Source organism: Amblyraja radiata, chromosome 29 (genome assembly GCF_010909765.2).
Source record: "Amblyraja radiata isolate CabotCenter1 chromosome 29, sAmbRad1.1.pri, whole genome shotgun sequence".
Classification (NCBI taxonomy): Eukaryota; Metazoa; Chordata; class Chondrichthyes; order Rajiformes; family Rajidae; genus Amblyraja; species Amblyraja radiata.
The window spans coordinates 27,191,815-27,206,873 of NC_045984.1; the positions used below are offsets into that span (position 1 = coordinate 27,191,815).

Sequence of the window (15,059 nt, forward strand, 5' to 3'; positions counted from 1 at the left end):
GTTTACCTTCGATTTTCCAGCATCTGCAGTTCCTTCTTGAACATTATTACAAATGGGATATTGAGCTGAAGAATAATACAGCAGAACTAAGAAGTTAAAACTGCCAGGAAAACTGTACAAGCTTTTCTCTAGAAGAAAAAAGAAAGGGCTTTTTTCCACTAATGGGGATGGACAAAACAGGAATTCACAAACACAAGATAAACTCAGCATGAAATTCAAAAGAAACTATTCCCTGGAGAACGGTGGGAATGTGGAACTCTCTGCCACAGGCTGTGGCAAACTCTTTCAAGGTGAGGCTGGATAAACATACAGTGAGATAGGAATGGAAGGATATTCCCAATTGAAGCCCTGCAAGGGAAAGATTTGGTGGAGTGTAAAGACTGGCACGGGCTTGACGGCCTGCTGCTGCTGCAATGTACATTTATAATCAAAAAGCAAATGGCCACAGCCGCTGGATGTCTGAAATAAAAACATAAACTGCTGGAAATATTTAGTCAGCCTGGTAGAGAAAAAGCAGTTAACTCTTATTATATATTGGTGGCGTACTAGTCTTTCCATGTAAACAAAATCTCCCTCCCAAGCACCGTTCTATGATGCCTAGAAATGTTCACAAAGTATTCTCACTATAAAAAATACATTTTCACAATGTATTCTCACTAAAAAAAAAACCTGCCGGAGGAACTCGGCGGGTCCGTGAGTATCAGTGGAGGCAAAGATATGTCCAAGTGCAGGGTCTTAACCAAAATCATCGACTCTCTCTTTGTCTCCACTGATGCCACCTAACCCACTGAGTTACTCTGGCGAAGATAGACACAAAAATCTGGAGTAACTCAGCGGGACAGGCAGCATCTGTGGAGAGAAGGAATGGGTGACGTTTCGGGTCGACGGTTTGTTCCTCTGGCAGTTTTTGTTCCAGTTTACAGCACCTGTGGTCCCTAGTATCTCCACGTTCTCACTAGTGAGATCTATGAATCTGTGATTTATGGTGCTCATTCATTTCTAATTAATACTTCTGTTTATAAAGCCTCTGAGTGTATGGCTTTTTACGACCATGGTCAGTTTGTTTATTTAAGCTTCTCAAATCTCTGATTTTCTGCCATTTGATGTATATGCCCTCTCTTATTCTCTCCGACATTTCTCGCCAATATTAATCTTCCCTGTTTTACACCCTTTCACAATTTTTAAATACATTTAGCCACAAGTATTATTTATGCGTCATCTGCAGTTGTGGATATTTGGCTTTGTCAGCTGCTGTTATTTAACTGTACTTACATAAAATATTTCAAAGTGTATTCATTTGTTTTAGGATGCCATTGTTCACATCCCACCAGCCATTAATAAATTACCGTTACCAACCTCTTATTGCCTTACCACCAACTTCCTTATTCCACGGCTACCGTCCCTGGAAATCTTCCTTCGTCATTAATATGCACATCATCTACCAAATTAACTTTACCTCTGTACTTGCTTTTTGTCTGCAAAGAATGTAATTGAAGTTGTCAAAATTGACTCTTACAGATGTGCACTAGCTGTCCTTGCAAACCGTTTGTATTCTACCTCCAACAGGATCCCACTACTAACCACATCTTCCCATCTCCACTCTTTTCCGCTTTCCGCAGAGACCGTTCCCTCCGCAACTCCCTGGTCAACTCGTCCCTTCCCATCAGCGATCGTTTTGCTGAACACCACCACTCAGTCCGCATTAACCTACCTGATCTCCCGGTTGCTCAACACTTTAACTCTCCCTCCCATTCCCACACTGACCTTTCTGCCCTGGGCCTCCTCCATTGTCAGAGTGAGGCCCAGTGCAAATTGGAGGAACAGCACCTCATATTTTCCTTGGGCAACTTACACCCCATCGGTATGAACATTGACTTCTCTAACTTCAAATAGCCCTTGCTTTCTTCCTCCATCCCCTCCCCCTTCCCAGTTCTCCTAGCAGCCTTACTGTCTCCGACTACATTTTGTCTCTGTACCGTCCACTTCCCTGACATCAGTCTGAAGAAGGGTCTCGACCCGCAACGTCACCTATTCCTTCTCTCCAGAGATGCTGCCTATCCCACTTAGTTACTCCAGCATTTTGTGTCTACCTTTGTATTGTATCCTGCTTCTCCTTATAACTCTAACCCTCCATTCCCGGTGACATTCCCCTAAATTGTTTGCACCCTTTCACGTTTAACGACATCCTTCCAATAGCAGGAACTGTACACAGTACTCAAATGTGGTCATACCAACATCTTATACAGCAGTAACATGACATCCAAACTCCTGTACTCATTGCCTTGACAGTTGCAAACAAATCTGCCAAACACTTTCCTGTCTGCCCTGTCGACCTGCGTCACCGTGTTTAAAGATGTTTATATCGAAGTTTCTCTGTTCTACAGCAGATTAACATCCAACTACCAAACTTCAGCCCAACATTCCATCTGAACTATATTCTATTGCACATTTAGGCAACCGTCCTCACTGTCTACAATGCCGCAAACCTACTCATCATACCTGTGACATTCAAATCCATGTTGTTATTGTATATCACAAGGGTCCCAGCACTGATCCCACCAATGGTCATAGACATTCAATCAAATGGGGTGGTGGCTACCTGGAATATCCCATTCTTCTATTAAAAGCCTTTATTGGCTCAACTCTCAGGCTTGTTTTATTAGAGAAAAGCTTGTTCATCCAATCCTTTTGTTGCTTACACATGATTTGCTTTTAACAAATCAATGCTGGTTCTGTAATCAGTCCTCGCTTGTCCATGTAATTGTTAATTCTGTCCCTGATTATTGCTTCTAGGACTTTCCCTATCATTGAGGTAGAACTGACTAGTCTATAGTCCCTTGAAAAGGTGTGTGATATTTATTCTTACCACCTTTGAAGCTGTGGATATTTGATAGATTATGGACTGACCTCTGGAGTTTCTCCCTTCACTTCTCATGGCGATCCAGGATCAAATAATTTGCCTTGATATCAATTTTTAACCCATTCAAAATTTCAGCCACACCTTCCACTGCTGAGCATCTTTACTTGGTAGAGATCAGCTGGCAGCTTTAGCAGCTAGTTCATAAGATTGGGATGTGAGAATGCAGTTACTCTGTACATTCAGGCCCTGTTCGAAACGAGAAAGACCACAAACATTGTTCCTACATTGCAGACTGATACACAACTATACAACCTGAATACCACTTTCCTTTGTATTGTATTAAAGGGTTTGAATTTAGGTTGCAAATTTCACCTTTTAATGATATTCCAAGATACTTTAAAGCTAATTACATTTTTGAAGCCATGTCCATATTAAATTGGAGGAAGTGCAGCAGAAATTTTGTTCATCAGATCTCACAAATATGAAGAAAATGACCAAATATTTTTGAGTGATATTGGTCAAGGCATAAATAATAATCATGAGTTAACAGGGAGACATGTTTGCCGTTGTGGAATAGTGTTTTTGATGCAAGAGAAATCCATAGAAAAAAGAGTGAGAGGGCATTGTGTTGGTAATATATGGAGGTATTGGGGGGATGAAAAGGAGCTGGGGAAGAATTAACACGGAACATGGAGGAGGGAATGGGTATGTAGTGAAGGAGGGAATGGTAGGGAAGTGGTGGCCATGGTAAGGGAAGTGGGAAGGCAAAAGGCACAAGGGACAGGGATACCCAGGAAAGATGGAAGAGAGGAAGGAAAACATGGTGCATGGGAAGGGAAAGCAGAACATGAAAGGAGCACTCAAGGAGACATAGTGATTAGAACAGAGATAATCATTGGTGGGAGGCTAGTGTGTCGATGGGGGGGAGGGGGGGGGGGGAGGTGAGAAGGCCAGTAGAGTGAGTTGTATTGCATCTACTTTACGAGGATGTTGCCAGGACTTGAGGGCCTGAGCTATAGGGAGAGGTTGAGCAGGCCATGGCTTTATTCCTTGGAGCGCTGGAGGGTGAGGGACGGTCTTATAGAGGTGTACAAGTTCATGAGAGGAATAGATTAGGTAGACGCACAGTCTTTTGCCCAGAGATTCGAGAACCAGGGGACATAGGTTTAATGTGCTGGGGGGAAAGAATTAATAGGAACCTGAGGGGTAACTTTTCTACACAATGGGTGGTGTGCTGGCTCGAAGGACCAAATGGCCTTCTCCTGCACCTATTGTCTATGTATCTATGTATGGGATAATCTGCCGGAGGAAGTAGTTGAGGCAGGTACTATCACAATGTTTAAGAAACATTTAGACTGGTACATGGATAGTACAGGTTTAGAGGGATGTGGGCCAAACGCAGGCAGGTGGGACTAGTGTCGATGGGACATGTTGGTTGGTATGGGCAAGTTGGGCTGAAGGACCTGTTTCCACGCAATATAACTATAAATCATAGTAGGTCCTGTGGCTCAACCCTCGTATATCATCCAAACGAGGACAATGCCAAATAACTTCTGGTTTCATAGTCTTAGATCCAATTAGCATTCTCAGGTAGATGTGAACTGATTAAAATATGTGGTCCCAGGTCTTTTTCTAACAGGTGAGTCTAATTCCCAGGTTGCCGTGCTCCGTGTATCTCAGCAGCCACTTTTAATTCTTTTGTTCTTTAGCCTTCCCTCCAGCAGTACCGCAGTAATGCTGGGTCTCCAGTCAACCAGTCTCCCACCTCTCCTGTCTCCAATCAAGGCTTCTCTCCAGGCAGCTCCCCTCAAGTAAGGGAACCGTTGCTTCCAGTGCCTGACTTGCTGTTGTAACTGATTCATTATTTGCATTCGTCTTCTTCCAGAACTGCCCCCTTACCACAGTTCCCTCATCATCTTCCATTGTGCTTCTCTCCATTTTACCAATAATTATTTCTCAACCTTTGACATGCTTCTTTTGCCACTCTATGTTGGTTCATGTGTATGTGACTCTATTCAGGGCATTAGTTGCATGTTTGTCAATGCACATTTGTATATGTTTGTGCGCATGTTACGGTGCATGTATACATGAGAGATTCAAACGTCGACTTGTGTTGGCTGTATAATTTATGGGAAATACCACAGATTATTTTAAAGGTAGGTTAGACTCAGCAAATGGTCTTAGAAATATTGTAGGCATCCTGCCTCCTTTGCTTCTTGAAGAAGCATTCCTTTGGCAAACTTGGGGGGGGGTGGGGGCAGTAAGCAGAAAATATTCTTAGAGTATCTGTTAACATAGAACATAGAGCAGTACAGTACAGCACAGGAACGGGGCCCTTTGGCCCACCATGTTTGTGCCGAACATGATGCCTAGCTGAACTGATCTCATCTGCCTGCACATGATCCATATCCTTCTATTCCCAGCATTTCTATGTGCCTATCCAAAAGCCTCTTAAACGCCATCATTGTATCTGCCTCTACCACCACTCCTAGCAATACGTTCCAGGCCCCCACCATCCTCTGTGCAAGAAACGTTGCCCTGCACATCTCCATTAAACTTTCCCCGCTCACCTTATAGCCATTCCCTCTAGTGTTGGACATTTCCACCCTGGGGGGAAAAGGTTCTGACTGTCTACCCTATCAATGCCTCTTATAATTTGATATTGTTCTATCTAGTTTCCCCTCAAGTTCTAATATTCCAGAGAAAACAATTCAGTCTATTCAACCTCTCCCTGTAGCGGAAACTCTCTAATCCAGGCAGAAGATGAGTGTGATCAAGAAATTTATCCTTTGGCTTCTGAGCAGGAAACCTTCCCTTCGGGAGAGTGATCGTGATGCATCCGTTGAGTGAGGATGAATGAGAGCAGGAAATATTTCCTTGGATGCGAGTGTCGGCAGATTGGTGGAAATCCTACCCCTGGGGGTGTTTGTAGGACACATTTGTTTGAGTGTTGAGTGTGAACAAGAAACATTCCCTTTAACATAAAAGTGAGAACTGGAGAGAGGTGAATGTGAGTTGGAAGCATTATTTTGCCTGTGGCTGCTGTGCCAGACGACTGTGGAGGCCAAGTCAATGGGTATTTGTAAGGCGGAGATTGACAGGTTCTTGACGGTATCAGGGGCGACAGCAGGAGAATGGGGTTGATAGATTAGCCATGTTTGAATGGCGAATAGACTTGATGGGCCGAATGGCCTAATTCTGCTTCTGGAACGAGGGAACTTATTGTGGGCAGGAACACACACACATTTGGGAGTTAGTTTCAGCAGGAAACATGTTTTGGTTGAGTGTTGAGTACAAAACAATGCACTATGGAGAGATTGAGCAGTGAGTCCTCTCAGCAACTCCTCTCCACGCCAACCAATCTAGCCCCCACTAGTACCTATTACAACCAGTGCGTGGAGTAAAATGGATCAGTCCCCATCGAATCTGAGAACTACTCACTGAGAATGACATGACAGTACAGGCTTACATTCCGTGTTTCAAATAAAGAAATCACAACTTGTGGGTTTTTTTCTATTAAACATTTCTCCCTGAGGATGGTGAGAGAGCTCCTTGAAATGGTGTGTAGTCTGTATGCTTTTGCTGAGTTCTGTTATTTTATGAGGTTCTCTGTCTAGTGGGGAGGTATGTTTGTTGGAGGTGCTGATACCATTGTTGTAGTCTGCCTGTTTTTAAGGTGTGTTTACTTTTGAATCATGCTTTGTAATGCAGCACAGGCAAGCTGACAAACCTCGAGTGCTTTGGTGGGTGAAAGCTGAGTGCCAACATTTGAGTCAGTATCAGTGAAATCAGTTGTATGAGAAGCAGCCTGGTGTGAGGTGGTGGCATTCAGTGTCCAGGCAAGAAATTTATCCTCGACACATTGACCCACCTCGACCTTCCTCGCTTATTGAGACCCCGTCAGCACTTAGTGTTAGTGAGTATAGAGGACCGGCTCTATGGATGGTCCAGTAACTGAGTGCAGAGTTAATAAACCTGGGGTTTGAGTGTATACGAGTTTTGCCCGGCCTTTCAGACAGGATGGAGTACTGTCCGATTGGAAGCTTTTGGTGTCCCATCACATGATAACTAGTTACCAGGGGACAAGTGCTGTGCTGTACACGCTAGCTGGGGAGGAACTGGGCGGTGAGTGAGTGTGTTGTAACAGAGTCATTGTCTGTGTCTGTGAGTGCACGCCCATCGCAGGATGATCAGCATATGATCTCTGAGCACTGACCTCAGCTGTCTTTCCAACAGACATCCATACTCGGGAGTGTATTTGGGGATTACTACGATCAGCAGCTGACAAGCAGGCAGGCCAACTCACTGTCACACCAGGTAAGTGGCGACGGCAAACACATTAAAACAAACAGGCACGGTAAAACACACACAGTGCGCAGTACACCCATAGCAACCTGCTGTCACAGGTTGACAGGTGTGGAACAACTTCCCCGGACCACCAGATGTTAAAGACATATTCAGCATTTGAAAGCACGGCCTTTTTCTTTAAGCTTTGATTTAAGCTGTGAGTTTTTAATGTGGGATTCAAATTATTTTCTTTGCGGCTGCTGACATGATACAAGATCTACTATATCCGGAACACATACAGATTTATATAGTGACTCACGTTAGATCTGGACCTTACACAGAAGAAGGGTCCCAAACCGATGCGTCACCTATCCATGTTTTCCAACGATACTGCCTGACCCGCTAAGTTACTGCAGCATTTAGTGTCCTTTTGTGTAAACCAGCTATGTCTACAGATAGAAACATAGAAAATAGGCGCAAGAGGAGGCCATTCGGCCCTTCGAGCCAGCACCGCCATTCATTGTGATCATGGCTGATCGTCCCCTATCAATAACCGTGCTATGCTGAAGATGCTTAGTCCCTGCACCCAACCTCTCACCCTCCCTCCCTTCCTCCTGCAGGTAAGCAAATGGTCGGCATAGTCCCGGACACGACCAGGGCATGAGACTGACTCTCACTCTTCTTTACTTCAGCTTGAACAGTTTAATATGATTGAGAGCCCGAGCAGCAGCAACAGCCTTTACAACCAAATTTCGACTCTGAACTACTCTCAGGCAGCGATGATGGGACTGACGGGAAGCCATGGAAGTCTGCACGACACGCAGCTCAGTTACACCAACCATGGGAACATACCCAACATCATCTTGACCGGTGAGCAACTTCCCAGCCTTGTACTCAAACCTTTCCCACCTCAAATCATTCATTTGGTACTGACTGGTGCAGTACAACCAGATGCCATTAAGCTAGACAGGCTGCAGACAGGATTTACGAGGATGTTGCCACGACTTGAGGCCCTGAGCTATAGGGAGAGGTTGGGCAGGCTGGCACTGGAGCACATGAAGCTGAGGGGTGATCTCATAGAGGTGTATAAAATCATGAGGGGAATAGATGGAGTGAATGCACAGTCTTTTTCCCAGGGTAGGGAAATCAAGAGCTAGAGGATATATGTTTAAGGTGAGAGGGGAAAGATTTAATAGGAACCTACGGGGCAGTTTTGTCATACAGGGTGGTAGGTGTATGGAATTAACTGCTCGGAAGTAGTTGAGGCAGATACAATAATAACATTTGAACGACATTTGGACAAATATACGGATTGGGAAGATTTATAGGAATGTGGACCAAATGCGTATAAACAGGACTAGCTTAGGGCATCTTGGTTGGCATGGACAAGTTGGGCCGAAGGGCCTGTTTCCATGCTGTATGACTGGGTGGTCTCCCCATGCCGGACGATCATCGAATTATCTCCTATTTTACTGATTGATCAAAGATCTGACGCATTACTATTTCAGCTTCTGCCCTCCCATAATTGTTTCGATATTGCTCTCCCCACTTTAAACTGGGGTATTGGTAAACTCAGTGATCCTCTGGAAACAACACCTTTGCTCTGGATTTATCAATCTGTTAATCTAGCAAGATTTTGCTTGGGACAATTAGATGTTTGTCGCCAGGGAATTGGCATATGACAAAGAAATGTAGAGGGAGCTCTCCACTGTATGTAACCCACGCAGTCACTATCCTGGGAGTTTTTGATAGGAGGTTGTGCTGAGGGAGCTTTACGCAGTGTCTAACTCGTGCAGTCCCTGCCCAGTTACCATAACCTAAAGGAAATTTAGTTTTGTTTCGAGATACAGCATGGAAACAGGGCCTTCAGCCTAGTGGGTCCACAGGTACCAACAATCACCCATACACTAGTTCTATCCTACACTCAAGGGATAATTTACACAAAGCCAATTAACGAACAAGCCTGCATGTCTTTGGAGTGTGGGAGGAAATCAGGGCACCCGGACAAAACTCACGCAGGTCACAGTGGGAACGTACAGACTCCATACAGACAGCGCCCATAGCCAGGATCGAACCCGCGCTGTAAGCAGTAACTCTACCACAGTGAAGCTGTGCCGTTCCTATGCACCAGGGTCTGGGTGGATTTCTGGAGGGGAGGGGGCCGCTGGGCTTGGATGGGCTTCCCAGGATTCGGATGGTCGCCTGGGTTGGGGTTACCAGGTTGGTAGTTGATGCTTGTTGCAGCGGCCAGAGTAAACCTGCTTTTAACTTTGTGTCTTTGCCACTCAGTAACGGGAGAATCCCCCCCGACTCTGTCGAAGGAGTTGACCAATTCGCTCGCAGGCGTCGGCGATGTGGCTTTTGACACCGACTCCCAGTTTCCTCTCGACGAACTGAAAATAGACCCTTTAACGCTAGACGGTCTGCACATGCTGAACGACCCCGACATGGTGCTGACGGACCCCGCCACAGAGGATACTTTCCGCATGGATCGTCTGTAATAAGTAAAACCCAGACCCAGGACAAAGCGGGGAGACAGCCAAAAGCCCCCACCCGGGCGCGGAAATCAAGTGACCGAGTACGACTGGTGGAATGATGTTAGCGTGAGAGCCGTAACGTGCAATGAATTCCGCTTCTTGTTCTGAGCTTGCAGCACTGCGACCCCGAATGAACCAAGTATAGCGCTTGTGCAGCTGTGTGGCGCGCTCCTCCATTGCAGCCTCATTGACTCCATTTCATACCCAGGCCTCTCGTTTTATTTTCCCCGCAGCTCTGTTGATATTGTCCTCTTGGCCGCAAGGGCGTCGCTCTCGTCGGCCGACTTACGAAGGAAGAGTGGAATCTCTCGTGTGAGGTAACAACGACACACGGCAGCTACCAGTCTGGTGACGGATGTCATTTAAACCAAACTCACCAAGACCGAGGACCCCTTCACTGTACCATTGCCATTGTATTTCCCCATGCTGCTCAACTCTTATTTATATTTTTTACATTGTCTGTGATTTCTCGCCCCTGTTCCGTTCCCTTCACTGTTTTTTGTGTTCAGCAAATGCCACTGCCTTGTTGTATGTTGCTGAGATAGTGATTGAAAGAATGATCTGACATGAGCTAAGTGCATGGACAGAAATTGTATTACTGCCAATGTTCATGAGGGGCCATGCTCGCTCCCAGTGTGTCCCTCTAATTTATTTATTTCCAGCAGCATTTGAAAAATAGCTCCACATTTTCTGCCGGTCAGAGACCAATGTTTGCTGCCAACTCTCCCACAGAGTGGAACTGATTTTCTAGCTCTCCCTCGACAAGCAACTGATTTTCTCGATTCTCCTACGGTGAGATTACATTCTCGCTCTCTCTCTCTCTCGGTGAGAAATCGATCGTTTTGTTCTCCTGCCCTCCTGCTGTAACCATACGCAATCAGAGCCCGCTACAAGGTCTCACCTCAGAAGACTGTCATCTCTCTCTCTCTTCCAAACAGGAGACTGTAACCACACCTTCCACATCATGGGCACGTGATGTGTGAGTGCTCTGAACTTGGGGGGCCAGGGGCTGCACTGGTGGGCTCTGTCGCTCTCTCTCAGCCCTTGCCTGGGTTCATAGCTGTGTCCAAACTTATTACTGGCCACCAAAACAAGAAATACCAAAAATAATAATTTCAGTTCCAAGAGAAGGGCTGGCCTACAGCTGTCAGAGGGTTGTCCACTAAAAGAACACACTACTGGGATTCGTCTCCCGAATCGTCTACTACAGGTTAAAACTCTGTCAAACTTGTAACCGCACAGGTTCATCTTCTTCTGCAACAGAATCACTAATATTAATTCAAGACACTAAGAAGCTGCTGCACCCACTGAGTTTCTCCAGCATTTTTGTGTACCTGGGATTTTCCAGCATCTGCAGTTCCTTCTTAAACACTAAGGTGCTGCTGGTCTGCTGAACCATTGTCAAAACTGACCTCCCACTAAATTATCTAAACAGAGAACACTAACTCATCATATTTCCCAGCACTAAATACAAAGTATTTAAAGCCCAGAGGTTGTTTTATGTGGAATATCTGGGCACCTCAAAGCTGTGATAAATCTCTCTCAGTAGAAGGAACCTTTGGGATATTTCCCTTTGTCCCTGCTTGTGATGGACTCCGCACATACAGGACATCCGTTCTCTCTCGTGTGTTAATCCTCCATCGTACACTCCCTTGTCCATTGAGTGAATCCTCCCTCTTGTCACATCCAAACTCTGTAATGACAACAATTCAGAAAATGTGTTATCGTGCTTGATAAAGGTGCCCGGGAACACGTGTCTGAGTGCCATTCTTCTATTTATTAGAACCTGTTTGAAGGGATAGAGTCCAATGGGCATAAGGTGGAGTTGAATGATAGCCTCCCTTTTGTGGACCCATAAAATGCCTCTCATGATATTTTCTAGAAAGTGAAGAACGGGAGCCATGATTTAAAACTCCCAAGTACAGCAATTATTCCAAGCTGGGGGGCAAGTAAAAAATCAAATGGAATGTTGGCCTTTATCTGAAAGAGGCAGGATTGCAAGTGTGTGGGAATCATGTCACAAGCATACAACGCTGGGGTTTAGACTCCATTTGTGTGACCAAGCTTATTTATGAATGCAGCATCTCTGGAAAATTAGCATAGGCGCTGAGTACATTCACCATAATGATAGTGGCAATAGAGGAATTAATTTATAAAGGTGGGCAGGGTTGGTTTGTATTCTGTTGAGTTTAGAAAAAATGGTTAGTTATCTGATCGTTACGTTTGATAGTTCTGACAATGTGAATAGATACTAGTTCCTCAGTTTGGCGAGGTTTTACAGAGGTTCAGAGAATAGAGGGTCAGAAGTCACATCCAAGCCATTCGAGGTGATAATGTGAAGTGCATCTTCCTACACGTAAAACAGTGAAACATTTGGCAAATAGATCGAGGTGGATAGATTTTAGGGTACATGTCCCCCACAGAAATTGGGTAAATGTCATAGTGGAGTTGGTAATGGCCTAATTGAACGTGGGGCTGGGTCAAGTTCCCTCCTTTTCTGCTTACACATTAATACATGGCAGGTGCTTCATCACTGTTTGTGTGACTGGATCCGTGTGTGGCGAGCTGTGTGGTTAAAACTACAGCAGCTGGTCTCTGAGTAACAGTCATTGGGATGTGAACTGTTTCTGCCAGCAAGCACAGAGAGCTCTCATCGCCATAGTGTGCCATTGTGTTTCCCTATCTGGCCCTCTCCCCAGGCACCTGCCCCGCGGGAAATGCTGCAGCCATTAAGCTGTTGAGAACAGATCAACTTTTGACACTTGCCTGGTTTATGGTCAACCAGTTGTCGTTTCATTGTCAGTTACTTTTGTGTCGGGTCGCCGCCTAGATGCCAAATCTGAACTTTTAATCCGTTAAATATCTGTTCTGGTGTGATGTGACCAGAATTGAGTAGGATCTCAGTGCTGTTTGCTGCAAAACTCAGACTCGTACCGTGTGACTTGGTCGGTGCTGTGCTGCATTCCCGCAGTGTCGCTATGAACTGTGCCTCACACTCTGCCGTGCCTCTCTGAGTGCATCACTGCAGCGTCGCAATGAGTTGTGCCTCGCTGTGCTGCATTACTGGACTGCTGGTGATGCCGTGTGCCTCACAATGCTGCATTGTGGCATTGTTGCAATGTTGTGCCTCGCCCCCCCCCCCTCCTCTCTACTGCAGTGTTCCAATGTGTTGTGCCTCCCCCTCTGCTGCAGTGTTGTAATGTGCTGCCTGCCATTCCCCAGCATTTCTGTGGTGTGCTTCACACTGCTGCAATGCACCCTGCCTGACTTCTGCTGTGTTACTGCAATGTTGCACTTTTTTTTCATTATAAGCAACAATTCTGCATGTTGAAGCGAAATGTCAAGTGCTCCACCTTGTGTCTGTGTGAATCAGGTGGGATTTTGTTAAACAAAGAAAATTAAATGAAGTTAATTGGACAAGTTTGAGAAGGGGAAAAACTGCAAGCGTTTTGGGGATATTTATCATTGTTCTTTTGTTTCATTATCAAAATATCTAGTTTTAATTTGTATAAAAAACAGTAATATTCTGATAACTTCTTATTTGACACAATGCATAATTTGAAACCGCCGTATTGGTGAATAATCAAATAACTTTCTAGCCAAATGCAATGAATGGGACCTTGGAAAGGCTGAGGCTTGGGAAATCTGAAATATAGTTTGATCCTGAGATGGCCCAAAGGTGCTGCAGGACTCCTAAAAAGGAGCACAGATAGTACTATAACATCAACCTTCTACCTCCTCCCCCCCTCCCTCAGATTGTGTACGTGAGTGAAGCAAAACCCATGCTGTACATTCTTACGCTGAACCCGCGTGTGATTTCCCACTGCATCTCCCCGTGAGCAATGAGAATCGGATAAACCCTGAAGCCAGGAAGCTCCTTCAGTCTATCAAGGAATGGAAGCCATGTGTAACATGCAGAGGATTTCCATAGACTGAGAATAGTGAGGAGCTGCATCCTGAGCAAATCCTGAGCTCAATGGAGATCTGCATTAACCCAGAGTCCAGACCCTATGAGGCATGACATTAACCCAGTCCAAGGTTCAGATAGCTGCATTGAACCAAGTCTCAGATTGTTACCCAGATTCCAGGCTCTATAAACAGATGAATTAGCCTTGATCCCAGATCAGTGTGGATCTGCCTTAATCAGATCCCAAACTGATTGAGAATCTGCATTAAACCAGGTCCAGGGTTCATTCAGATGCTGCATTCACCCAGGCACAGATTAACCCATATTATTGGCTCTTTGAAGGGCTATGTTAACCCAGGTTACTGAACAGATACTGAATTGATATTTGGTTTATTCTTGTATGTCCGTGATTTAGACAATAGACAATAGGTGCAGGAGTAGGCCATTTGGCCCTTCGAGCCAGCACCGCCATTCAATGTGATCATGGCTGATCATCCCCAATCAGTACCCCGTTCCTGCCTTCTCCCCATATCCCCTGACTCCGCTATTTTTAAGAGCCCTATCTAGCATTCTCTTGAAAGCATCCAGAGAACCTGCCTCCACCACCCTTTGAGGCAGAGAATTCCACAGACTCACCACTCTCTGTGAGAAAAAGTGTTTCCTCGTCTCCTTTCTAAATGGCTTACTCCTTATTCTTAAGGAATTGAGTGGGGTTAGTCCAAAACTAGAGGATTAGTATTAAGGAACAAAAACAAACTGTTGGTGGAACACAGTAGTCGAGCAGCATCTGTGAAGGGAAGGAATTGTTGATGCTTTAGGTCAAGACCCTGCATTGGGATTTCACCAGCAGTTTGTTTTTTTGCTTCAATTTCCAGCATCTGCAGTCTCTTGTGTCTCCTACGTATCATAAGCAAGTGTCCTTGATGTGCTTGTAGAAATAATTAACTTTTGTGATCAATTGGGTTCCTGGAGATCAGCAAAACTTCAAAGATGCGCAGCCGTTAATTGAATTGTTGAGACCTTATCCTTGAGATTATTGTCTCAAATAGTGAACTCAGGCTGTGAAGCTTCGAGCGAGAGCGTGAGTTTTACTGAGAAGTTGTTAAATGCATAAACAGTTGTCAGAGATTCTTTTTGTTTTGTCTTTTACTGTGTGGTTTGTTCAGGGTATCAACTGATCTTTGTCGTCATGGAAGTGTAACTGAGAATGTGATGAGTTTTGGTTGGATTGTGGTGTTGTCCCTGCTGACTGCAATGATACGTTCATAAGTTATAGGAATAGAATTAGGCCATTCGGCCCATCAAGTCTACTCCGCCATTCAATCATGGCTGATCTATGTTTCCCTCTCACCCAATTCTCCTGCCTTCTCCCCATAACCCCTGACACCCTTACTGCTCAAGAATCTGTAAATCTCCGACTTAAAAATATCCATTGACTTGGCCTCCACAGCGTTCTGTGGCGATGAAT

The 15,059-nt window shown here is 45.0% G+C and overlaps 1 protein-coding gene across 3 annotated transcripts in view; it reads left to right on the top strand.

Annotated features, from left to right (window-relative positions):
• Positions 1–11,040, top strand: part of crtc1 (CREB regulated transcription coactivator 1) — a 66,553-nt gene extending 55,513 nt beyond the window's left edge. Inside the window, exons 13-16 of one of the 3 annotated variants that reach the window (XM_033046996.1) lie at positions 4,570–4,671; positions 7,097–7,177; positions 7,840–8,017; positions 9,437–11,040. In XM_033046996.1, the coding sequence (XP_032902887.1) occupies positions 4,570–4,671; positions 7,097–7,177; positions 7,840–8,017; positions 9,437–9,648 (573 nt within the window). In that variant the 3' untranslated portion in view covers positions 9,649–11,040. The remainder of the gene's footprint in view (positions 1–4,569; positions 4,672–7,096; positions 7,178–7,839; positions 8,018–9,436) is intronic. The other 2 variants (XM_033046997.1, XM_033046998.1) reach the window with 2 other exon arrangements.
• The last annotated feature ends 4,019 nt before the right edge of the window (positions 11,041–15,059 follow it).